The sequence below is a fragment of the Mercenaria mercenaria genome, chromosome 11, assembly GCF_021730395.1.
Source record: "Mercenaria mercenaria strain notata chromosome 11, MADL_Memer_1, whole genome shotgun sequence".
Taxonomy (NCBI): Eukaryota; Metazoa; Mollusca; class Bivalvia; order Venerida; family Veneridae; genus Mercenaria; species Mercenaria mercenaria.
The window spans coordinates 30,415,798-30,442,793 of NC_069371.1; the positions used below are offsets into that span (position 1 = coordinate 30,415,798).

Here is a 26,996-nt window from a genome sequence, read left to right on the forward strand (position 1 = left end):
AAATAATGAATAAGAAACCAGAGAAAAATACAAATTTTTACATACATAATTAAAAAAATATATATATATATTTATGACGGATGCAAGATTCGAACACTACAAAATGATAACATTTCCTTCCACTCACCGCCTGGGCCAACAAGCCAACTATTGATCTAACTCTATATATTTTGTTTTAAACCCAATGCTACCTATTATTTACATTACTGCAAAAAAAATAAAAATGCCACAATACTGAACAGAACTTGTACTTGTTTTCTTAACTCAACAAATCATGCAACTGGCTAAAAATTAAGAAAAAATAATAACATTCAACTTCAGCATTTATTTTATTCTTTATTTATAAAACAGTTTATTTTTTCATATTTACAGTAATATGTCTACCTCTACAATTGTAAAGTGACATACATATTGTTGGCAACTTTTTCTAAAACAACTAGAAACTAAGTTTTGAAATTCAAGACAATTCCCTATCAATTTCTCAAACAGACTGTATACTAGAGAAATTCATGACATTTTGTGTGTCTTGTAAAGTACACAATTAATCATTAATTTACTGCAAAATGATTAATTATATCTCAAAAAGTATAAAACTCACTTTTTTCAGCTGGCTACAATAAAACAGATGCATATCTACATCTCAGTGACTGACAAATCACATTAGAACTTCACAATAAGAGAAATTAATTTTAACTGCAACAAGATTAACCAAAATGCACAACACAATTTAAGCTCCAGTCAATAGAGAGAAAAGGTTATTTATTTATTTATGTTGATACTAGCAGTAACTGCCAAGTCCAACATTCTAATATTGGCATTTTCAAATAACGTTTTGAGAGGGAGAGAGGGGTTATTCTTTACTATGTCCCCTTGGATAAAATATTCTTTCATCCTTTCAAATGGGTCTAATAACAACCTGCAGCTTTCTAACTTGAATTCAGGACCCGTCATGTATAATCTACAATCAAATAAATCTGGTAGATGGCAAAAAGAGTTCATTCGAACCATGATTACATTTTGATAATCCCCTTTTAAAGTACAATACCATTTTTACTGTTACAAGAATAACTACCAGAAACAATAGTGTGGAACAAGAAATTATTACAAATAAGAGAGATTTATAACCCATCCTTTTGCAGGTAAGAATCTATGTTAAGATTTTTGTAATACATGATTTAAAAAAAACAAAAAAACATGTATTTCAAAACACATCCAAAGGGCCATAACTCATGACTTTATGAGCAGAGGTACATGTTTAAATAAAGCCTGTTTTAGGAGATTAAAACAAACTCAATATACACATAGTTAGACCTTAATCTATCAAAGTATGATGTTCTTTGATTTCTTTCCTGTCCATATACACATAATAAAAACACTGAACACATGAAATCTGCTTAAAAGCACTGAAACCATTATATGATAATTTCATATAGTAGCCAACTAACATGCGTACAAAATTTAAGATGTAGAGATCATACATTTCTATTCGCATGAAACAGTAATAACAACATTTTACAATCTCACAAAAAGTAGTTGGTGTATTTGTGATGAAATTCAGGTACATTTTACATTTCTACTGTAGTACATTCAAATAAAGTGTGCATTATGTTGGGTTTAAAGTCACCCCAAAACAATATAATGTTCAATAAGTTTTGAATTCAGTTTTAAATTCAGGCAAAAAAGTGCCAGAGTGTCATTTCCTTTCACTCAGAATCAATTCAAATATAAATGAATACATGTTGTTCCACTACAAATAAATTCAAATATAAATGAATACATGTTGTTCCACTACAAATATCAATTTAAAGGCTCATATTGTCTTTGTTTAAAATGTGGCTGCGAGATTTTCCATTATGAACATAAAATATATTAATTTATTAAATCCCATTTCCAATAAGTGTTTTCTCTAGTATTTGTCAAAGGTATGAATACTGACGAATATAGTAAAGTTTTACTGAATGTATTTTTCTATTACCTCCCTTTGTGGCTCTAACTGTAAAAGTTCATGGCAGTATTAAAAGTAGTGCCTTTAATATGAAATTTTAAATATAAACCAATACAAGTTATTCCATTCAGATTCAGTTCAAATACAGATCAAAACACATCTGATCATTTTACACCAATCAAAAATCGATGTGATTTTTGTTAAATTTTTTTCAAGCCTCCATCTTAATCCTTTGCTGTAGTGACAAATACAATCAACAATTTGAGTTATATCAAATATTCTTTGCATGCAATTTTCACGCTCTACAGTTGTAAGAAACAATGTGCTTGTACGAGATACACGTAAGGCTGAACAATAATGTAATATTTGAAAATATGTACTGACAATATAGATTTGCTTAGGTCATTATGGAACTGCTACTTCAAGATACAATTATCAAAAAATTATATACAACCCTTGCAAGCCTTTCTATACTGCTTTACTTAAAGGCTCCAACATATGATTACTGGATTATTTACCTGAGACTACAATAATAACTTAATAAACCTAAATCATTTTGCTACAAATATTGGCTTGCAGGAAGTATATGGTAAAATATCTGGGTTTATAAAATGTTGATGCCAAATTAGCCATTCTGAAGTCTCATAACACAAAGAATCCTACCAAGTGCGCACCAAGACGCCAATTTGTACAGTCAAACCTGTGTATGAAAACCACATCTGGAGAGGCAAAATTAGGTCTCAAGTTATATGCAGCTTTAATCCAATGCTCAGTTTGACTGTACTTACAAACAAGCTTGAACGCCGTTTTTCAACAGTATTTCAGTCATGTAACGGCGGAGAGATAACCTAACCAGAGTTCCTTGGTTCTGTACTAGTACTAACCTGTTCTCAGCAGACTAAATGTCTCCTGACACCATGCCTATTATCACATCCTTACAGAGAACATACGCCTCACCTGAGAATCAAACTCATGAATCCTTAGACCTGTGCTCTCCCTACTGAGCTAAACAGGCAGACAAGCATTTCTCTACAAGCATCTCATTACATAAACTTAGCACACTAACCTCTCTCTAGGGTAACTGCTGTACAAGAAACATTTCGTAGTTTTCCAAGTGATGTTGACTCTAGACAGATTTCACTGTATCTAAACATTTAGATACAGTAGCACAACAATATTAATAACATGCATAGACTTGAGTACATAAAAACAGATTTATAACATACTTTGTGTTAAGAGTTTAAACAATATGAAATGACAGTGACTCAACATAAGAATGTGTAAACAAGAACAGCATAAAATCAATAATGTTAGGAATTAAAAAAGAAAAATCAAGAATCCATGTCCTTCGAAAGGAGTTCGAGTTCTCGGCTGCCGTTGTTGTCTCAACACTTGTACTTGCTCCAAGAAAGCACTATAAATTCATAGCATCAAGATCAAAACCATTTCATGGCAATGATGATGATGAAGTTGATGACAATATAATGGTGGTGGTTGTTGTTTAACACTTATTCCTCATGCAGAACAGGTGACTGAAGTTCTTTTTTTTTTTGAACCAGTAATACATATATGCTTGTTTAATTGATCAATTAAATGTCATTAGAAAATCGTTATACCTGTGGACTTATGTTCTCTGGTTTTTTTTGGGGGGGAGGGGTTTGTTTTGTATTTTTGTTTTGGTTTTGAAACTGTAAGTTACCATCACTGCACTTATTTGCCATTACACTTGTTCATTACTACACTTTTATCACATATCTGACGTTGCTGGAGTGAAATAAAGCCATTACATAAAAATTGATAATACACTTTTGTAATAAAGCTTTGACGTCAACTTCATTTAAAGTATAGGAGACGTTGGTCAAATTGATGTGTTTATAATAATTAAAGAAACTAGAATTTTTTATGTTAATGTGATAAAATAATATTACATTTGTGACTTTCCACACTGAATTGATTAATCGAGCTGAGTAATATTGATAAAATGCTCTGCAGAGCCTCGCAATTTATTATTTTACTCAACTCGTTTAATATATTCGATATCAAAAAGACACTCTTGTAATATCCTCTATATTCAGGTATTGGAAAAAATTGCCATGATTAAGACTTTCAAGACCCATAATGCCCCTTTCTGGCAATTTTTTAACATATGGTCAGGCAACCAAGTAGAACCACAAACATTTCACAAGCCAGCACAATGGTTTATTTACATGAAAAAAACTTCAACCACATCAATGAGGACTGATCCAGGGGAGGTAAGTTGATTCGGAGTCACAGACCCAAACCGTTCCACCATGTACTTTCCTATTTCTATCTCTGTGATGAAACTTCACCTGTTGTTTGTCACTTACTACATATTTTTCTGACTTCATAAAATTACTAATGAATGGTGATTATTACATGATGGTGTGTTTGATTAATCAGTGATTTGTCATAACTAAAATTTTACCTCATCAACAAACCACATGATTTTCTATCCTTTTGTTTTTAAATCTGTTGTTTACCACATTGATAAATGAACTCTTTAATCTTAACCTTTACCCTGCTAAATTTCAAAAATGGACTGGTCCATCATCCAATTTGGGCAATACCATTTATTATTCAAAGGGATGTTCACTGAAAATTTACTGACTGAATAGCGAACAGTGCAGACCCTGATTAGCCTGCACATCCGCACTGGTCGCCAAAGCAGAATCAATTGCCGGCAGGAGCTTAAAGGTTAAGATTTAGAAGCTAGGTTACTCTTATAAGTTTTCCTTGTTTATAGAATCACAGTCAAGGTAGCAAGTTATTTCTTTCTTAGTTCTAAAGAACATGTATGTGATATCAGAATATTCAAATCATGTAGGTTCAATAGCGATACTAAATTTATTTAGCTTGTTAAGTTAGGAATATTATCATGCTTGAAAAATATACAATATTCGTTTTGTTCACTGACACAATCCCTGTTTCAAATACAATACCCCAAATGTACCTTGTCAATCACGTTGTACTATTTTTTCACACACATGTTGTGTAATTGTGTACACTGAATTATTCTGGTCTCCATATGTTGGAGGAAATAAAAGGTATCTATCTGTCTATTTATTAAAAACATTATATGTGACCTGTTCTTGCAATATTGCATACATTAAGAAAATAACTTCAGTGAACAACTACTGTAAAATCATATAATTTCGTGGGCATGAAATTTCGTGGATTTGGTCAAAATGGCTATTTCGTGGGGATATGAATTCGTGGATTTCAACTTTTGAACATAAAATTAATGGGAATTTTACTTATTGGGATTAAATTTCGTGGATTTCTCAACCACGAAATCTACGAAAATTAGTCCCCCATGAAATATTTATGATTTCACAGTAAGTGATTCGTCAGTTTTTCACAAACAGTTTATTCTATTTTTCGTTTTGTTTGTTTCATTTAGTTTTCGGCTAGTATCATTTCAAAGTTACCTCATAATACTATTTCCTATCATTGGTTGGTTAACTGATTGACTGACCAGTTCATTTCCCTTTAGAACAATTCTCACTGATCTTTGAAAGCACTGTATAAGTGACACAGTTTAAGTCATATAGAGAATTTACAGCTATACTGGTGGGCGAAGACACAAGATGCCCCTTTGGACATTATTCTGAGCATTGATGAGAACCTTGATAGGGTAGAAACACCAACCTTCCACATCTCAGCTGGATACTGTTCAGGTTAACATACAAAGTATGACTCTAGTGTTATTTCTATAGAGAAGCTGGCGAAACCTCGTCATGCCCTTTTTAAATTCCACCATGTTGCCTTAAATCCCACCTCTTTTTAAAAATAAACTTTTCATGAATAATTTAAATGCTGAAGTTGTAGCGGTTTTTTTTTTTTACATTTTTTTTTTTGTTTTCTAAAACCATGTCATCAAGTTTTAGATGTATTTTTCATATTGTCTGTTTTATTCTTTTTAACTTCTGATAGATTTAACTGTAATTTTTTTTTGATTTAACATGACCTGTTAAAACCTTACAGCATACATACATACAATATAAAATAGCCTAACAACCCATAATTTAGGCACCTGAATATCAAAAGATTCATCATTTACAATGACACCTAAACATTTAATGATCTATTATTTAAGTATATTACTGGTAAGATCTATTAAACCATTATTCAAGTACCAACACACAGAATGGTCCATAATTTAAGTACTAACATATGAGATGATACATTCTTAAAGTACTTTTAATATTTAATGATTGTGTCAAAATATTTAAGATCATATGTCACTTAAACATCTCTTAATGATTTATCATTTAAGTATCTAAATATCTAATGATTAATCAAATAAGTGTCTGAATATTTAATGACTTGTCAATTATGTACTTAAATAAGTACCTTCTAATGCTTGATCATTAAAGTATCTATGCATTAAAAACCTGTCATTTAAGTATCTCTTAATGAGTCATCATTTAAATACCTAAACACTGAAGGATTGATAATTTAAGTACCTCCTATTTAGCTGCCTTAAGATTCCGATGCTATGAATTTACATTGCTTATTTCTCAACGTTTTGCTTAAAGGTCATCCATAAAATATTGCTAGGTTCAGGACATCCCAAATCTCTCAGCTCTCTTCTTCTTTTTCTCCTGAAATCATTAACATAACATCATTAACCATAAAATGAAACTTGTAGACTTGTTTACACTAATATAAATGCAAAGTGACTACGCAATGATGCATATGAAAAAGTCCAAAATTTAGTGCCATGATGTTGATATTTTGGATAGAGTTTACTGGGAAACTGCAAGACCACTGTCATTTCCAGCTTTTAAATTAACAGTTCACAACTTGTCAAAGTAATTTCTATCATCAAGTAATTCTCATGCCTCAGCAATGTCCAAAGTTTAATCTAAATCTAGTGTTTTATATTCATTTTATTGACAGAGCTGCCATTCTTATTTATCAAATACCATGCCTAATTATTTTTAATAATAGGTTTATAAATAAATTACCACTCTTGCTAATTATGTTCAAGATCAATAAAATATCCAGTTATTTTATTGTTCAAAATCCAGCATGTTAACTCTTTCCATCAATTTTTGCCATGAAGTATATGTCAAAACTATTAATGTCTGTAATCAATGATCAGACTATTTCACTTTGTATGCTGATTAATTCAGGCAGAAATTAAGATTTATTCTAAACATTAAAACTTGCAGTAGCAAGTTCTTACCTCTTCAGCAGAACCTGCATTTACTTTCACCAGTTTAGCTTTGTTTGGTCCGTTGTTTGTTACCGATGTCACGTCTCCAAATCTTTCTTTTCTCTTTCTTATTTTTTCTGCCTCGTCTACCTTTGACAATGTGGGTGCTATAACTTGACCAAACCTTTCAGCTCGTTTCTTCAGGACTTCTGTATCAGTCTTTAATATAAAAATAAACTTGCCATTTTGAAAATTCAGCAAGACTAGAAATTCATTAAATTTCAGTACGGTCATCTCTTTTTTTGTGTTTATATCAATTTGTTTCTTCAACAGAAAAAATTTGCTAAAACAGTTGATCTACAATATTTTCCCCGCATAAAACAGCAAATGCACTCATAACTTCCAGTAAGTTAAGTTTGACTGCATTGATAGCGTAGAGCATCTGCTCCAAGTCTGCAAGGTTGTTGGTTTCACTCACTCATCTTGTCATATCAAGACCTGAAAACTGTCTTTTCCAGTAGCTCCCTTGCATGGCACTAAGCATTAAAAAGAGAAAAAAGTTTTTGTTTCTCCTGCACTCTTTTGGCAATAGATATCATGGAGAATAAGGCCAAGAGTGATGAATAAAAGTGGTTAAACTTGCTTCATAATCAACCTAAAATAAATTAGTATAAAATATATAGGGCTATCAAAATGGTGTAGTATTTTACAAACTTACCCCAGTTCCAGATATAGATATCTTGGATGATGGTGTACTCCCTCCAAATCTGAAATATAATTATTCATTATCTTAAAGGTGCTTGTCTTCAGATGGAGGTCAAAATTTCTTTGAAACTGATAATGCAGTATATGACATATTTAAATCAACACTCTTCTGTCAGTACTTGACGAAATGCAAGAAAAGAGTTATGGTTCTTGGCCTTCTTACTCACCTATTGATGACAAAAAATGCTAAAGTTCAAAGCTATAGCATTCAAGGAAAGGGAACTAAGACAACAAAAAGGTAACTACAAAATACTTATTTCCTAAGTTAGTAAGACAGAAACAATAAAGAATAAAACATAAAGTCAAAACAAAGTAAGCTAACTTGGTTACTTCAGTCTGTCTTATGGCTGGCACCCAGATGAGTAGAATGACCCTCACTATTCTTCAATGACTAACAAAATGCTTATCAAAATTACGGTTCTTGGCCTACATACTCACCTAATCATAATAAACAAGTCTGTAAATTTTCAAAGTTATTGCTCTTACAGCACTCAAGTAAAGTGGACCTAAACAAAACTTTTAACCAAGTAATTCCAATTTTCAAAACAGGAAAAGAACCATAACTAGAAAATGCTTTTGTAAAAAAGCGCATGCCTCCCCCAATGCAAAGTCCTATAGGCAAGAAGTCAATAGGGGTCAGGAGCAAAAGTCAAAGAGACACTGATGGTTGGCTGCAATACGGATCATCTACTTGGCATGTCCAGTCATCCCGCTAAGTTTCAAAACTCTTGGCCTAGTGGTTCTTAAATCACTGTACAGGCTCCTGTGACCTTGACCTTTGATCTAGTGAACCCAAAATAAATAGGGGTCATCTACTCTGCATGTCCAATCATCCTATTAAGTTTCAACATTCTAGGTCAAGCGGTTCTCATGTTATTTTCCGGAAATGATTTTACATGACCAGGCCCCTGTGACCTTGACCTTTAATAGACTGAACCAAAAACCAATAGGGGTCATCTACTCTGCATATTCAATCATCCTATGAAGTTTCAACATTCTGGGTCACGTGGTTCTCAAGTTATTGTCAGATCGGAAATTGTTTTCCATGTTCAGGCTCCTGTGACCTTGACCTTTAACAGAGTGACCCCAAAATCGATAGGGGTCATTTACTCTGCAGGAACAATCATCCTATGAAGTTTCAACATTCTGGGTCGAGAGGTTCTCAAGTTATTTATTGGAAACAGTTTTCGATGTTCAGGCCCCTGTGACCTTGACCTTTAAAAGAGTGACCCCAAAATCGATACGGGTCATCTACTCTGCATGAACAATCATCCTATTAAGTTTCAACATTCTGGGTCAAGTGGTTCTCAAGTTACTGACCGGAAATGGTTTTCAATGTTCAGGCCCCTGTGACCTTGACCTTCAACAGAGTGACCCCAAAATCAATAGGGGTCATCTACTCTGCATGATCAATCATCCTATGAAGTTTCAACATTCTAGGTAGAGTGGTTGTCAAGTTATTTTCCTGAAATTATTTTACATGACCAGGCCCCTGTGACCTTGACCTTTAATAGACTGAACCAAAAATAAATAGGGGTCATCTACTCTGCATGTTCAATCATCCTATGAAGTTTCAACATTCTGGGTCAAGTGGTTCTCAAGTTATTGATTGGAAATGGTTTTCGATGTTCAGCCCCTGTGACCTTGACCTTTAAGGAGTGACCCCAAAAAAATAGGGGTCATTTACTCCGCATGACCAATCATCCTATGAAGTTTCAACGTTCTGGGTCAAGTCGTTCTCGAGTTATTGATCGGAAATGGTTTTCCATGTTCAGGCCCCTGTGACCTTGACCTTTGACGGAGTGACCCCAAAAACAATAGAAGTCGTCTCCTCCATAAGCCCTACCAACCTATGAAGTTTGAAGGTTTTAGGTCAAATGGTTCTCCAGTTATTGCTCGCAAATGTGACATACGTACAGACGGACGGAAGGATGGACGGACAGGGCAAAAACAAGAAGAGGGGATACATAATTCTGACAAATGAAAGTAATAGTTACATTTTTTGCCATTGTACTTATCATGATAAACAGGTGTGTAAAATTTCAAACCTATTGCTCCATAAGTATTTGAGAAAAGTGGATCTAAATAAAAATTTTAACCAAGTGTTCAAAGTACCATACTTCTAACAAAATAAATATGAGTTATGGTTCTTAGCCTACATATCAACATGTGCATAGCTACAGCTCTAATAGTTTTTTGAGAAATAGTGAACCTCAACAAAAATCGTAACCAAAGCCGACACTGACAATCAAGTGATGACAAAACATGTATTTTTTTTTGAGAAATAAATGTAATTTTAGTTGATATTTTATTTATAATTTAGAATACAGCTAAATTTCTTGTTTTTTGTTTTAGCACCTTTTTTCTCATTACACGTTATGTTAGCTTTTGGGTCATATTACACCAGATTAGAAGAGTGCTGCACATGTACTGCTTCCTAAACTAAATGATCACATGCCCTGAAATCTCTAATCAAAATGTAACCTAAAATTCAGCTCTGCAGTTTTACTTCTCCTAAACAACACTGAACCTTATTACCATATTAAATGTGTCTAACTCATTAAAATGTAAGAAAATCATCTGACAGGTACCTTTCAGCTCTCAACTGTTTCTTCATGTCCTCATTGACCACACCAAACCTCTCTGCTCGCTGCTTCAGTCTCTACAATATAAAACATTTTAACTGGAATATTCTACATGCTGGTTGACAAAATATACTGGAATCATGTTTTATGTGTCTATTGAACATGGTTACCCCGCTAAAAATACTAGCTTTGCCATGATGTTTTTTTTTTTCATTAACAAAGGTACATAACTCCAGGTATTAAAAATTCCTTTATTTTTACAACTACAAACCATGTGTAATCATCTATAGAAGTTTGAACTAATAGATCCTGATAATATATTGAAATGAAGAAGCTGACAGACCGGGTGTGGTAGTTATGAACAATGGTTAATCTGCAACCCAACTGGGCCGTCTCTTTTATAATTTGTACTGATATAGTAACTCCAAGGTATCAACAACACACTGATCATATATGACAGTTATGAAACTACTTACTGCAAAAAAGAAATATATGTAACAAAATTATTTCAAGGGAAGATAACCTCACTGCTCCGAAAATACAAGAATTTCTTTCCAAAGAGCCAGCATACTGTAAATAGTGATACAAGTTTTAAAGTTGAATTCAGTTTCTTGCTGAATATTCATGGGAAGTAGGTATTTTTTCTTCATTTTAGGATTACATTAATATCGATATTTTCCTGGCAATACATCAATATTGTGGCTAACAATAACTGACTATTGCTACATTATGCAGGGCAAGAATAATAAAACTATTCCAAGACTCAAAGCTACCTCAGCTTCTGACAATGAAGTTGACACCATTTTGGGTTTTGCCTCAGTATTCTCAACAGCTACCCTGAAACAAAACAATAATTTTCTTTTTAAAATCTTATTATTATTTTAAATATTAACTTTATTAAATGTTGGACATCATGAGACTGAAACAAAGCCACTCCATAATTTTGGTAATACAGTAGTGTAAGGCTTTGATGCTGATGTTGTTTTAAGCACAAATTGTCTTGTTCTATCACAGGTAAATAAAAAGAATATAACATTTGTGTCTTTCCACATTGAATTTATTAAACTTGTTGAATAAACTTCACCCGCACCATGAGAAAACCAACATAGTGCATTTGTGACCAGCATGGATCCAGACCAGCCTGCGCATGCAGTCTGGTCAGGCTTTCAAAGTCTACTGCAATTAGAGAAACCATTAGCAAACAGCATGGAACCTGACCAGACTGCGCGGATGCTGGTCGCAAATGCACTATGTTGGTTTTCTCATGGTGCGGCTCAGTCTTGACAAAAATGCACTGCAGTGCCTTGCATTTTACTATTTTATTCAACTCATTTAATAAATTCAATATTAAAAGACATTCATGTGATATCTTCTATGCATCATTTAAAGACTATCTACACTGAATAAGGAGAATCTAAGAACATGACAATTCTCAGCAAGTTTTAAAATAAAGGAATATAAATCAATGAAAAAATGGATGACTTACTGTGGAGAGGTGACTTCCTTCACAACAGGTTCAGCTTTTTTCTGAAATTCATTTGTATTTGATTAGTCATTCTACTAAAAGAAAGACATCGAGTGACAGCCTTACTGTCTTAAAATACAACCAAGATGAAAGTGTCTCTTCTCATTTATTATATTCATTTAAAACATTATGTGGTAAGATGCACAAGCCGAAGGGTGTGGGTTCCACAGGAATCATGTTCATGACTTTAGTCCGTAAATATCTATAGTCAATCAACTAAAAGAACTGCTTTCTCATTTCAAGATTTCTTCGTCTATAATACTGAATATCTCTATATTAACTTGAGACCAAGTCTGCAAGTAGGAATTTGTTAAAAGGACTTGTTCAAGCATTTTTATTATAATAAGTGAATATTTTTTCTCTAAAAAATCTATAAAATGTAGATACTGTCAAAATGACCAGATGTACAATCTTACTGACATAGGAGTTTATATTAAGATATCCTAATAAAATAACCAAAATTTATTGTGCAGAAGAGAATAAACTCTTGCAAAGCTTTTGAAATAATGGAGAAAATCAACATCATTTTTTCCTGCTTTTTTTATCAATATTTCACACATTCACACTTACTTAACTTTAACACTTTTTTTCACTCACTTTATTATTTGTCAATGTTAGATACACATTCAATGCCAAACTTCATGGAAATGAACATGTTGAAAAAATTCATTCAAACTATGGGAGAGTGGCTTTAAACAGAAAATTGAGAAAAATATACACTAACATTATCTAAGTTTACACTAGAATGTTTGAGCTCAACCATGAAGGAAACTGAAAGCTTATCTCAATCACTCTCAAGGCAACTTCCAGACAAAACCAGTATTGGTGTCATACAAGGAAGTATGCAACCGCAGCTCCAGTGGGGTCGGAATCAATGATATCAAGGTTGAGTGATCAACACCAAAACCACTTGATCACCACCTATACAGAACTAGCATATCTCAAATAAATAGTAACCAAGTAATTTAGTCACTGGCAGAGTAACTTGTTTGAGTACATTTTGGCACTTTTTCCCCACTTCTGAAAGTATTTTCCCCCAACTTTGGAAATTCCCGTCATTTTTTTTTTCAATTTTAATTCATTTTCTAACTAAAGCTTTTAGTATATTTAAGGTATTGGACCCCTAATACTAATCTTTAAAAAATGGTATTTGCTTGGTATATTCTTACAGTTTACCATGTTTCGCACTGTGTTGCAATTTTTGAACAACTTTTACCGTGCCGTTTTTTATAACTTTTGTATAATTTATGGTATTTCCTCAAGCTCAAGTAGAGACAAATTTCAAAGTGATGGCCACTATCCAAAACGTTTGCAGAGAATTCATTATACCATTAATGTTGATAAAAGAAACATCAAATTATTGGTAAACAATTATAAAACACAAAATAAAACTGTCAATATCATTTTTTCTAGGGTGCCTCAAGTAAACGGATTTAATGAGAAAGAATTCTAACTCCAACATTGAAAAATTAAGGTCGAATCCTGCGAGTCTCTTTTGAATTTTGCTCACTTCATTCAAAAATAACCTTGGGGCAGAAGTAAAACCTACCTACATTTCTTCCACAATATGTAATCTAAGAGTGAAGGCAAAATAGAGAACTTTTACCGCATGTAACTCAGTATTTTTAAAGATGTCTAACTACCCCTTCTGTTACAGAGGTAAATTCACTTTGAACAGCAAAAAAATCGCTTATAAAATGAAATTTCCCACTGTTGTACAATTAATCAATAATGAGTCTTGAAAGAAAAACTTACTAGAAAAAAAGGAAAACTAGAAAATGCAAAGTCCTATAGGCAAGAAGTCAATAGGGGTCAGGAGCGAAAGTCAAAGAGACACTGATGGTTGGCTGCAATAGGGATCATCTACTTGGCATGTCCAGTCATCCCGCTAAATTTCAACACTCTAGCCTAGTGGTTCTCAAGTCACTGTTCAGGCTCCTGTGACCTTGACCTTTGATCAAGTGACCTCAAAATTAATAGGGGTCATCTACTCTGCATGTCCAATCATCCTATTAAGTTTCAACATTGTAGGTCAAGTGGTTCTCAAGTTATTTCCAAAAAATGATTTTACATGAACAGGCCACTGTGACCTTGACCTTTAATAGACTGACCCCAAAATCAATAGGGGTCATCTACTCTGCATGAACAATCATCCTATGAAGTTTCAACATTCTGGGTCAAGTGGTTCTCAAGTTATTGATTGGAACTGGTTATCAATGTTCAGGCCTCTGTGACCTTGACCTTTAACGGAGTGACCCCAAAAACAATAGGGGTCATTTACTCTGCATGAACAATCATCCTATGAAGTTTCAACATTCTGGGTCGAGAGGTTCTCAAGTTATTGATTGGAAATGGTTTTCCATGTTCAGGCCCCTGTGGCCTTGACCTTTAACAGAGTGACCCTAAAATCATTAGGGGTCATCTACTCTGCATGACCAATCATCCTATGAAGTTTCATCATTCTGGGTCAAGTGGTTCTCAAGTTACTGACCGGAAATGGTTTTCCATGTTCAGGCCCCTGTGACCTTGACCTTTCACAGAGTGACCCCAAAATCGTTAGGGGTCATCTACTCTGCATGACCAATCATCCTATTATGTTTCAACATTCTGGGTCAAGTGGTTCTCAAGTTACTGACCGGAAATGGTTTTCAATGTTCTGGCCCCTGTGACCTTGACCTTTAATGGAGTGACCCCAAAATCTATAGGGGTCATCTACTTTGCATGTACAATCATCCTATGAAGTTTCAACATTCTGGGTCATGTGGTTCTCTAGTTATTGATCGGAAATGGTTTTCCATGTTCAGGCCCATGTGACCTTGACCTTTGACGGAGTGACCCCAAAATCAATAGGGGTCATCTACTCTTCATGACCAATCATCCTATGAAGTTTCATCATTCTGGGTCAAGTGGTTCTCTAGTTATTGATCGGAAATGGTTTTCAATGTTCAGGCCCCTGTGACCTTGACCTTTGACAGAGTGACCCCAAAAACAATAGGGGTCATCTACTCCAGCAGCCCTACAACCCTATGAAGTTTGAAGGTTCTAGGTCAAATGGTTCTCCAGTAATTGCTCGGAAATGAAGTGTGACGTACGGACGGACGGACGGAAGGACAGGGCAAAAACAATATGTCTCCTGGGGGAGACATAATAAGGAAAAAAAATTTTGGTCCCAGTGATGCTTGAACTTATGCCCCCCTGAAAATTGCAGTCAACGTAGGTTTATGGTAGGAATTGAATACTCTTCAAAAAGGAGGTACTCTAAACGGGTCTAATACCTTAAAACACAAGCTAATGTGCCTACTGAACTATTTTGCTCAGAAATGTTGTCAAATGTAACATACTATACAAAAAATACCACTTGTTAAAATTCTACTTTACTCACTTTTTCCTTTTAAATGACATAGAAGTTCTCCTTGATATTTGTTTTGCTGGAAGTTACTGTGAAATCATTAATATTCGTGGGGGACTAATTTTGGTGGATTTTGTGGCTGTGTCAATCCACGAAATTTAATCCCAACGAACAAGTAAAATTCCCATTCATTTTATGTTCAAAAGTTGAAATCCACAAATTCATATCCCCAAGAAATTGCCGTTTTGACCCAAACCACGAAATTTCATGCCCACGAAATTAAATGATTTTACAGTAAGTCACAATGAACAGCTTAAATGGCAGAAAACCTTCAACAAGCTAGCTAGATAGCCTAAATGATTTGGCCGCAGAGGCACCCTATACTTGTTGTAGGTACATACCGGAGTAACAACTGGTTTAGGGGTAGGCTCTGGCTCGGACAGATCAACATTGTCATCCAAAATGGAATCTGAAAACAACATAGTAAATATGTAAACATCAACATCACTTACATGCATATTGCTTATTTAAATATTCTGGATAACTGCATACAAAGTGATCAACTACTGAAGTTCTGCATTGAATAATGTACCAAGTTTTGTACCTGAACAGATTATTGCGAAGTATTTTTCAATGTTATTCACTGATTGAAACACTGCTCATTTACTAGTAATAGTGGATGGCTTGACTGAGCAATTCATATGGTCTCCAGCTGTCTCCCTTATATTTTTCAGGGTCATTTTAAACCCTGATAACTCCACTTCAGTCTTTGAGCAATCCGTGTTTTACTGCATTTCTGTATTTCATGGTGTTAATTAAAGCAAACATTGCAGAATATGGGCATCAAACTGAACTGAGATGTCAACAAGAGCTGTCGGAGAATAGCAACGCTCGACTATTCAACAGCCTTTCAAATGAATGAATATACAAGTTGAAAAAAAGGGGTGGGATTTTGTAAAAATGCAAAGCAGAGTTAAGGAATCATGCACTTTCTACCAGATCATCATAGTAAACGTGTGTGTAAAGTTTCAATTCATTCCTATCAGTGGGTACTACTGAGATACCAACTTAATCAAAAATTGAAAAAGCAAAATAGTTTATAGAAACTGTGCTCTGCATGTCAGATCATCACAGTGAATAAGTGTGTGAAGTTTAAATCCATTTCTGTTAGTGGGTGCTGAGATACCACCTAACATATAAAAACCTAAACCAAATCGGGATGCCAACATCGACACAAGGGCAAGTCCAATAACTCTACCTATTCTTCTAATAGCTGAGCTAAAAAGCATGGTCTACAGGCACAGAGTATGATTTCCTTGATGATTTCACAGTATCCATTTGTCTTCTAAAGAAGTGTTGTTTTACAGTTCATGTGCTGTGACTGTGAATTTAATTTATAATTGAGCCGTGCCATGAGAAAACCAACATATTGGGTTTGCGACCAGCAAGGATCCAGACCAGCCTGCGCATCCGCGCAGTCTGTCAGGATCCATGCTGTTTGCTTTCAAAGCCTATTGCAATTAGAGAAACCGTTAGCGAACAGCATTTATCCTGACCTGGTCTGGATCCATGTTGGTCGCAAACCCACTATGTTGGATTTCTCATGGCACGGTATTATTCAGTTTTCATGATACAGTTGTTTTATTTGGGCAGACTATGTAAGGGATTATTTTACCTTCTATTGTAGCAGTTGTTTCTGTTGTAGCTGAAATAAATCAAATAAATATTCTTAGAAACAATATGCTTAAAGTACAGTAATCACATCTTGAAACCTTAGTAAATGGTGTTATAGTGGAAAACAAGAGATTGCTTTCTCCGTTAACTATGATAAAAAGTTGTCTATTTATGATCACTAAGTCTTGTGCATACCAAACTTATTAGTGACAAAATATCATTATTTTTTTCTTCATTTTTCTACTTGATTTTTATATTTATTCTTTAAATAAAGAAACAAGTTACTGACAAAATATTTTTCAAAGAGTTTTGAGAGAAATTCCAACATTTCTTTTTCAAAATGCATATGCCATACATTTCAGCTTTTTCTTTTTTAAAGACTTTTAGTCATTTTCAATCATGGTTTTTCAAAACAAAGCAACCAACTCAAGGACTTCTCTAGGTTTGTGTGAACCCTGTGGTTCAACTTGTTTTTGTTTTAACACATCCTTTTCCAAAACATAAACAAAGTTAAATTCAAGAATCAGACTACACATGAAATGAAATTATGACTGATTTATTCTAGCTAACAAGCTGCAAACATAATAACTGAAGTGACTTGTCATGCTTGTGGTGCTGGAACAATTATTTATTATGTTATTCATATTGTTTTACTTTGTAATAAAATTCAAGGATATATCATTTTGGGGAAAATGAAATAGCAGTTTCCTTATATGTACCATTCGTGTTTATACATCAATTTTTGGGATGCTCTCGGCGATTAAATAAAATAAGCCTTTCACTTTTTCATTCAAGATTTTGTAAATAATGAAACAATACTAAAATGAGCCGCGCCATGAGAAAACCAACATGTTTTTAACTGTTAAAGGGTCATAATGCCTTTGATTACCAAGAGGACCATGATGGTCCTGAATCGCTCACCTCTTCCCACATGACCCAGTTTTGAGTATGACGTTGTTTTTTCTATTATTTGACATAGTGACCTAGTTTTTCAGCTCATGTGACCCAGTTTTGAACTTGACCTAGATATTATCAAGATAAACATTCTGACCAATTTTCATGAAGATCCATTGAAAAATATGGTCTCTAGAGAGGTCACAAGGTTTATCTATTATTTGACCTATTGACCTAGTTTTCGAAGGTACATGACCCTGTTTTAACCTTTACCTAGATATCATCAAGATGAACATTCTCACTAATTTTCATGAAGATCTCATGAAAAATATGGCCTCTAGAGAGGTCACAAGGTTTTTCTATTTTTATACCTACTGGCCTAGTTTTTGACCGCACGTGACCCAGTTTCGAAACTGACCTAGACATCATCAATGTGAACTTTCAGATCAATTTTCATGAAGATCCATTGAAAAATATGGCCTCTAGAGAGGTCAAAAGATTTTAATAATTTAAGACCTACTGACCTAGTTTTTGACCGCAGTTGACCCAGTTTCAAACTTGACCTAGATATCATCAAGATGAACATTCAAACCAACTTTCATACAGATCCCATGAAAAGTATGGCCTCTAGAGAGGTCACAAGGTTTTTTATTATTTGACCTAATGACCTAGTTTTTGATGGCACGTGACCCAGTTTCAAACTTGACCTAGATATCACCAAGATGAACATTCTGACCAATTTTTATGGAGATCCATTCACAAGTATGGCCTCTAGAGAGGTCACAAGGTTTTTCTAATTTTAGACCTACTGACCTAGTTTTTGACCGCACATGACCCTGTTTCGAACTTGACCTACATACCATCAAGATGAACATTCAGACCAACTTTCATACAGATCCCATGAAAAGTATGGCCTCTAGAGAGGTCACAAGGTTTTTTATTATTTGACCTAATGACCTAGTTTTTGATGGCACGTGACCCAGTTTCAAACTTGACCTAGATATCACCAAGATAAACATTCTGACCAATTTTTATGGAGATCCATTCACAAGTATGGCCTCTAGAGAGGTCACAAGGTTTTTCTAATTTTAGACCTACTGACCTAGTTTTTGACCGCACATGACCCTGTTTCGAACTTGACCTAGATACCATCAAGATGAACATTCAGACCAATTTTCATACAGATCCCATGAAAAATATGGCCTTTAGAGAGGTCACAAGGGTTTTCCATTATTTGACCTACTGACCTAGTTTTTGATGGCACGTGACCTACTTTAGAACTTGACCTAGATATCATCAAGACGAACATTCAGACCAACTTTCATACAGATCCCATGAAAAATATGGCCTCCAGAGAGGTCACAAGGTTCTTCAGTTATTTGACCTACTGACCTAGTTTTTGATGGCACGTGACCCACTTTCGATCTTGACCTAGATATCATCAAGGTGAACATTCTGACCAATTTTCATGAAGATCTCATGAGATATATGGCCTCTAGAGAGGTCACAAAGTTTTTCTATTTTTAGACCTACTGACCTAGTTTTTGACCGCACGTGACCCAGTTTCGAACTTGACTTAGATATCAACAAGATGAACATTCAGACCAACTTTCATACAGATCCCATGAAAAATATGGCCTTTAGAGAGGTCACAAGGTTTTTTATTATTTGACCTACTGACCTAGTTTTTGACGGCACGTGACCCAGTTTCGAACTTGATCTAGATATCATCAAGGTGAATGTTCTGACCAATTTTCATGAAGATCTTGTGAAATATATGGCCTCTAGAGAGGTCACAAGGTTTTTCTATTTTTAGACCTACTGACCTAGTTTTTGATGGCACGTGACCCAGTTTCGAACTTGACCTAGATATCATCAAGGTGAATGTTCTGACCAATTTTCACGAAGTTTTTGTGAAATATATGGCCTCTAGAGAGGTCACAAGGTTTTTCTATTTTTAGACCTACTGACCTAGTTTTTGAAGGCACGTGACTTAGTTTCAAACTTGACCTAGATATCATCAAGGTGAACATTCTGACCAATTTTCATGAAGATCTTGTGAAATATATGGCCTCTAGAGAGGTCACAAGGTTTTTCTATTTTTAGACCTACTGACCTAGTTTTTGATGGCACGTGACCCAGTTTCGAACTTGACCTAGATATCATCAAGATGAACATTCTGACCAACTTTCATAAAGATCCCATGAAAAATGTGACATCTAGAGTGGTCACAAGCAAAAGTTTACGGACGGATGCACGGACGCACGGATGGACGACGGACACCGTGCGATCACAAAAGCTTACCTTGTCACTTTGTGACAGGTGAGCTAAAAATATATTATTTTTTTTGTTAAATCCAATGTTTGATTATTGTTTTCTCATGTATCTGTCATAGGTTCGACTATATGACAATAGAAAGTACTATAAAATGCAATGTTTTGATTATTTCCCTTTATGACACTGACTTCAGAATTTCATGTGTAATACAATGTATAAAAAGAAGCGTTTTTCTAGTAAGTATTCAGTTATATTTAGTCTCTTTTTGGACAACTGTTATTATTACAGCATTTTCTGTTTTTAACATAAAATTAAGCCTTATGGAACTTTAAAGTACAAACTCGAACTAAACACATGCATCAAATAAAATAACAAATAAAAATTAGACGGGCAGATAAAATAAAATAACAACAGAAACTAAGACAGACAGATATAAAGAATAACTGATCAAATGTAAACACAATTAAATAGCTTCAAACTGGAAAAAAACATCTCAGCAAAGTCTAACAGAAACAGTCATATACACTCACAGTCAAGCAACTTGTCATCAAAGAACGGTATATCTTCTATTATAAGATCTTCTGGCAAAAAAAATCATGGCTTTTAAGAAGCATACATTTGTTTTACAAAATGTACGGTAAAGCATACAGTCTACACAATACAAAGTGTAAGATAAAACAGCAACAAAATTACACTCAAATGCTATGTACTATATCTACCACATATTCCGTAAGAAATAATCCCTGTAATAACTTACAAAATAACTGTCCCCCATCCCGAAACTGGAATGCAACTGCATCTGCACTTAACCTTAAAGTTATCTTCCAGGCCCTCATGGAATAGCAAATTGTGTACCTCTTATTTACAATTTCAGACTATGCAAATAGCAATTGTTACATTCAAATTCAAAGAGTACCGAAACCTATTTTTAGAACGCGAAATTGAATGTATCCTTAGTATTTTTACTAGTTTTCCCATACATAAAGAAAATCCTGTAAGTAGACAATCAACAAAGCAACTGCATGCAGTAGTTACGAGATTTGGTTAAAAATGTGACAGTAACTTGCATGTTTTGGTATTGTTATTTTTCCACATAACAGTTAATAATTTCTGTCTCGGTTTTTTATTGCCCAACACTGACACTGTTTACATCCGGATAATTGCTTTGTGGACAACACTTAGTAATTTTGTGGTATTTCCCATCAAAATCTTTGAAAGTATGCCGATTTTAACAATTTTCACTGCTTCAATATTATTTAATTTAAACAACTATGTCCGATCGACTGCCAGAAAATCTGTCAAGTAGCTTCAGAAAGCCTGTAATCGTGCGAATATATTTGTTATTCACATTTTTTGGTTTCCTAACTACACAAAACAGAAATCAAGAATTCAGTTTCTTGCATTTACAGAAAACTGACACACAAGATTTTTAAAGAATACGCACCTTCCTCAGTCTGCACATCTGCTTTAAGCCTGTCGAGAAGTTCACTTTTAGTTCCTGTCAATGGTAAACCTCTCTCCTTCAATGCTTTCTTCAAGTCTGTAACCTGAAAGCACAGTGCAAGAACTTTGAAAATAGTGTCATTAATATTCCTAAAGCCAGTAAGAAAATATGGCAAATTATTAGGAAATGATGTCACTGCGACAATGGCTTCCCTGGAAATTTGCAAAGTATGATATTAATTTTGTTTCAAAAGGTATGATGAGACTAGATGTTAACTTTTTTTTCAAGTGAATAGGTTCTCGCGAATGTTCACTTCCTTTTGAGTAGTGAAGTTTCTTTGTAATATTTTCCTGATTTCTTTGTGCTCACTTTGAGGCTTTGCCTTATTTCATATTAATAATATTCTTTACCAAATTTAACTATCTGTAAGCACATTTTTGTACTTGGAGCTGAAATGTGACAGCAAGTGATAGGAAGAGGGGACGTAATTAAAAAGGAAGTGGCTATTCTTACGGTCCCGTAGGAATAGCCTCGCAGAAGAATAGTGAAAAGCCCGTAGGTGTCTATTCCTATGTCTCTCCGGTACAAATTATGAAAAGCCTGCAGGTGCTTATTCCTATGGCAGTTTTGTGTTACACATGGTACTGAATTCATTTGACTGATATAATTTCACCAAACTTCTTTACTTTTCCGGTAAGGAAATCCACAGAAGACAAAAAGGGAATTGATTTCCCCTAGTACAACATATTTTATTACTTCCATTTGTTACATAAACAAACAATTTTAATACAATGAATTTATCGTAAGTGTAAAATACTTATTTAACTAAAATTTGTCTTCTAAATAAATCGGAAAACAATTGTTGGTTAATAATGATTGTTAATATTGAAACACTAAAAAAATATTGACCAAGTGTTTTCAACTAAACCAGTTAGAGAATCATTGATTTATGTTTCGTGTATATACAGGGTCACACATTAAACCGGAATCCACCTAAAAACTGGAATACACATGGTTCTAGGAAACACCAAAATCAGCGTCCTTGTATGCATAATTGGTTGCATGGGAGTCCCCGGACGCACGTTTCTGCAGTGAGACGCAATGAAAATTAATTGATTACATAAACCTGCGAATACACAAGGTTTGACTCGAGAGCAAAATATGTGGGCGGAGTTACTCGCTTGTCACCAATAGCCGCATATAGCCAATCAGCGTTATTAATTAATATATATTTTATGTTGCTAACTGATGGGCGCTGCCATTTTTAAACATCAACCGAAACTGACTTCCATTTAGACTGGTAGAACAGTTTTCGTTACCTTTGCGAAAAAAAAATGATTGAATTAAACGGAATGAAAGGTACTACAATAACAGAGACCCTGTAACTTTGGAAATTTATTCATTTTCTATCACTTTTGTCACAAATATACTGTTATGATTTAATGTTAATACATAAATTACCATTCTCGTTGACCTTGCCAAAGATAGTTGGAGAATACTGCCTGTCTTAATATCGTTTTGCTAGAGGTGGGCTTCTATAAACCTACAGCAATTTTACAAAGAAGTTTACAATGAACAATCTATCTATCAATGAATATGACCGTTACCTGTGTATTGATAAAATGCTTCAATTGAGACAAATCAGCATGACCTTCTTAGTAACCAACAACAATACTTCAGGATTTTTTAATTAATTAAAGCGTTTGAACCAGTCTTCCGAGGCTGTGACCTTCTTGTACAAAATGTAAACAATCGGCTGCAACAGGCTATTTTAAGGAAACATCGATGTATTATATATAATTTGATGGAAGCAGTAAGGTGCATTATTGCATTAATCTGTTTATACTATTTCACGTTAGTATGGGAAGTAAAACTGCTTTCCTCCACTTTCACGTACTACACGGAGCATTTTTTTGGTGCATAAGTTGATAGGGATTTTTCTAGACCTCTAAAAAGGGCAGGGTGCTGCTAAAAAGGGGCAGGGTGCATTTTGCGCGTTGCGTACCTTTGTCTACGAAAATCATAAGGTAGATTTCCATGGCTTTTGTTGTAATGTCTACATTGTAAGGTACTACAGAAAGATTTGCAATGAATCTGAATGTCAGGAAAAACATTAATACCTGTTTGTCTATATTACATGCTTATCATTTATAAATACATGCAATTTGTTTTATGTTTGCATGCATTATTTTTGTCTAGAAAGTTTTCTTGATTAGAAATACACCATAAACTGATAAAGATACTTTTGAATAATTTAATAATTCTGGTGCAAATCTGTCATTATACATAATTACATTCATTATATTACTGAACGTACCGTTGAAACTCGCGTATAAATGACCCACCCACCACCCCGAATCGTGGGTGCATATTATACAAAGGTGTAGACAACTTTTCCAACTTCAAAATAACTTTGTTTACGATTTTCGCCATTTTGGTAAAGGGAATCTACTCTACGCGCTGACTGTCTACGCTAAATTCTGATATTGTCGTTACTAATGTAAAAGATCGAGCGGTTTATTTTCTTTTAAACAAAATTAATATCATACAAATTTAATAGTATTTTTATGAAATAAATATAACAAAATCATAGATATTCTGATAGGCAGTGATACTAATTAAAGATCGACTGTTATCTTCAACCGAGATCAAACTGTGAACAGCAAAATTGACACGAGGTGCCACGCTAATTGCCGATAATTACTGGCCATTAATCGGCATTTAATAAGCAGCAGACTTTGTTTTAAGATATGTTTTTTTCTCCTTTTTTATTCTGTTTTGCAGTTTGTTTTAATTGCTGACCTATCTAATTGTTGTTTATTACGAATCAATCGGTCGTCGTCTGCATACTGATACTGCATACATGCCTCGGGCAAATACACAGCAGCTGTGAATAGTCGGTCATAACTTCGTATCGACTGACAATTATTTGGGATGGTATTTTGACAGATGATTGATAGGCAGTTCGTTTAGAAATACATAAATAATGGTCAAAGGGGCGGTGCTAAAAGGGCAAAGGGGCGCTGAAGAAAGGCAAAAGGGCAGTGATTTCGGGCAGAAGGGCGGCGCTAAAAATGGGCAGGGCGCTGCGCCCTGCTATTCCGCTCTAGAAAAATCCCTAGATGACCTGAAGTTTCTGAAGTTGACTTCCAGGTTATGGCATCAGAAAACAAAACAGTGTGCGAGCTACATGTAAATTTTCCGGTATCACGAAATTAAGGGTATCACGATTTGAGGATACTCGAGGGTACAATTATAGAGGCCTATGTCTGTCTGTCAGTCTAGTCAGTAGTTGGGACTGCAACTTTTTCAGCTTTGGGAGTCCCAGGACTGCAACTTGAAATTGCTAGTGAGAACCCTGATACACTTGAGCAGGGTTTTCCCTCGGGTTTTTTATTTGGGAGTCCATGGACTCCCATGGCTGCTAATTTAAGGGTCCCTAATAATTTTTGGGGGTCCACAAATTATTGATCTTGAAAATGGACATTATTACTAAAAAAAATTTATCCTAAAACCGAATGAACTTGTATCTTTTTAATTTAGATAGCAGCTGATTCAGTATTTCGGAATGGTATCTTTCAAAATGGCATGAGCTTCTCAATCCAGACTGATAACAAAAGGTGTGACAGTCTTTTTGTTATGATCAAATAGCCAGTAATTACCGGCAATTAAGTGTCACCTCGTGTCAATTATGTTGTTCACAGTTTGATCTTAGTTAAAGATAATACTCGATCCTTAATAAGTATCATAATTTTTGTGATTTATTAATATTTTTTCATCAAAATACTTTAAATTTATATGAAATTAATTTTGTTTAATAGAAAAATAAACCATTCGATCTTTTACAGAACGTAACGGCAATCTTAGATTTTAGCGGTGTCAGTTAGCGCGGAGAGTAGTTTCCCTTTAACAAAATGGCGAACATCGGTAACAAAACTTGTTTTGAAGTTGGAAAATCGTCTATACCTGTGTATAATGAGCACCCACGAATCGGGGATGGTCCCGGTCGTAAAAAACTGCGCATTTTACATGGGTATCTGCGCAAAGGAAGCTTCAGTGCAAAGGAGTTTCGTGACCGATTTTGCGGGTCCAGTGGACGCAGAGGCACTACAAAATGCGAGTCCAAAGCAGTCAAAGCGCGTCAGGGACGCAGAAAACCTGCGTCCGGGAAAACCCTGACTTGAGGTTAGCAGACCTGTAATGTAATGGCCATTCAGGACATAGTTATAAAGTAATATAGAAACAGTTCAGTATTCTAAAATATTGCTTCTCCGAAATATTATACATGAATAATTATATATTGCTATCCTAAGGTTAACAAAGTACAGTTTCTTCTCTGTACCAGGCATACAGGTAGCCAACTGGACGCTGGCATATTTCCATTATACACTGCAGATTCAGCAGTCCGCAGAATGTCGTATCACCATATTTGTAATAACGCTCGGACATGATAGCTAATTACCAACAATGCTCTTGGCTATATTTCCTATATAACTCTGATTAGCGGGAGAAAGCTCAGAACGGCACGGGGAACCGAATAGATTAGACTCTTTTAGTTATTTGGGCTAAAACACCTTGGGTTAGCTATCATTGTCAGTACGTCTCACTTTTCCATAAGAACTTGGGTTGAACTTTAAATAAAAACTGTTACACTTTCAAAGTGTTGTTTACTATTCCCTTTGTCGCCGGAGTTATTACGTGACAGACCCACGTCTTTATAAAAAAAAAACTCAAGTTGCAATAACTTTGTCCTTTCTGAGTGGTCAAACTTGATGAACTATTCTGCAAAATGCTTCTGATGATCAACAAATAAAACTTTGAAATTATTTCATAAATATTTTTTTTGTTGATATCGCGAACTTCAGTCTTCTATTTCAGTATAAGTTTGCATTCTCCACCCACTCACATCAAACACATCACATAATTTGAATCGAAGTCTGCAGTAGTAGATGTCAAAAAAGTAGGATCAAAATATGCTTAGAGGGAAATTTAGAGGCAGGAATAAAGTAACTACAATTTCAACTGCAATACTTGGATCCAAACCTCCCTAATATCATACTTTCATTTTGCCAAAATCCTCCACCGCTGCTTTGTCCGCCATTGTTATATTTTCCCTATTGTCCGTTCCGTGCCGTACCTTTCAAAAAAAAAAAAAATATCGTCAACGTACCTGTTTTCAAACCCCATCTGTTTTCAAACCCTAAACTTACACTCTGTTTATTTTACCATCAGATCATGAATGATATCAGTACTGGCACCTGCAGGTACTTGGTATATAAGATACCTGCTACAGCTGTCAAAATTAAAAATGCATGAAAAACAAATATTTTATTTAATGGTGTTTTTCATTATTACT

At 34.6% G+C, this 26,996-nt stretch overlaps 2 protein-coding genes across 3 annotated transcripts; both read right to left on the reverse strand.

Moving 5' to 3' along the window:
- Window positions 1–324: 324 nt before the first annotated feature.
- Window positions 325–11,368, reverse strand: LOC123532574 (SAP domain-containing ribonucleoprotein-like). Of its 2 annotated transcripts, XR_008365974.1 has the most exons (6): window positions 11,251–11,368; window positions 10,484–10,554; window positions 7,846–7,894; window positions 7,158–7,346; window positions 6,408–6,570; window positions 325–6,147 (listed from the first exon to the last, which is right to left on the reverse strand). XR_008365974.1 is itself a non-coding variant. In XM_053517060.1 (5 exons), exons 1-5 carry the CDS (start codon window positions 11,278–11,280, stop codon window positions 6,529–6,531), a joined length of 381 nt encoding a protein of 126 aa, XP_053373035.1. In that variant the 5' UTR covers window positions 11,281–11,368; the 3' UTR covers window positions 325–6,528. The 2 variants fall into 2 exon arrangements, 1 of the variants encoding a protein (XP_053373035.1); XM_053517060.1 differs by having other exon boundaries at window positions 325–6,570.
- Window positions 11,369–11,959: 591 nt separating this feature from the next.
- LOC123530886 (uncharacterized) lies at window positions 11,960–26,783 on the reverse strand. Its single transcript, XM_053518012.1, has 6 exons — window positions 26,700–26,783; window positions 21,641–21,743; window positions 20,727–20,777; window positions 17,027–17,056; window positions 15,753–15,820; window positions 11,960–12,004 (listed from the first exon to the last, which is right to left on the reverse strand). Exons 1-6 carry the CDS (start codon window positions 26,739–26,741, stop codon window positions 11,960–11,962), a joined length of 339 nt encoding a protein of 112 aa, XP_053373987.1. The 5' UTR covers window positions 26,742–26,783.
- Between the last annotated feature and the right edge of the window lie 213 nt (window positions 26,784–26,996).

Coding starts and splice junctions, on each gene's coding strand:
- LOC123532574 (XM_053517060.1), bottom strand. CDS start 11,280: ATGGTGTCAACTTCATTGTCAGAAGCTGAG. Junction 7,347..7,845: donor TATCTATATCTGGAACTGGG/GTAAGTTTGTAA, acceptor TTTATATTAAAG/ACTGATACAGAAGTCCTGAA. Junction 6,571..7,157: donor ATGCAGGTTCTGCTGAAGAG/GTAAGAACTTGC, acceptor TAATGATTTCAG/GAGAAAAAGAAGAAGAGAGC.
- LOC123530886 (XM_053518012.1), bottom strand. CDS start 26,741: ATGGCGGACAAAGCAGCGGTGGAGGATTTTGGCAAAATGAAA. Junction 20,778..21,640: donor AGATGTGCAGACTGAGGAAG/GTGCGTATTCTT, acceptor TTTTTTTGCCAG/AAGATCTTATAATAGAAGAT. Junction 12,005..15,752: donor CTAAACCAGTTGTTACTCCG/GTATGTACCTAC, acceptor AATGAATTTCAG/AAAAAAGCTGAACCTGTTGT.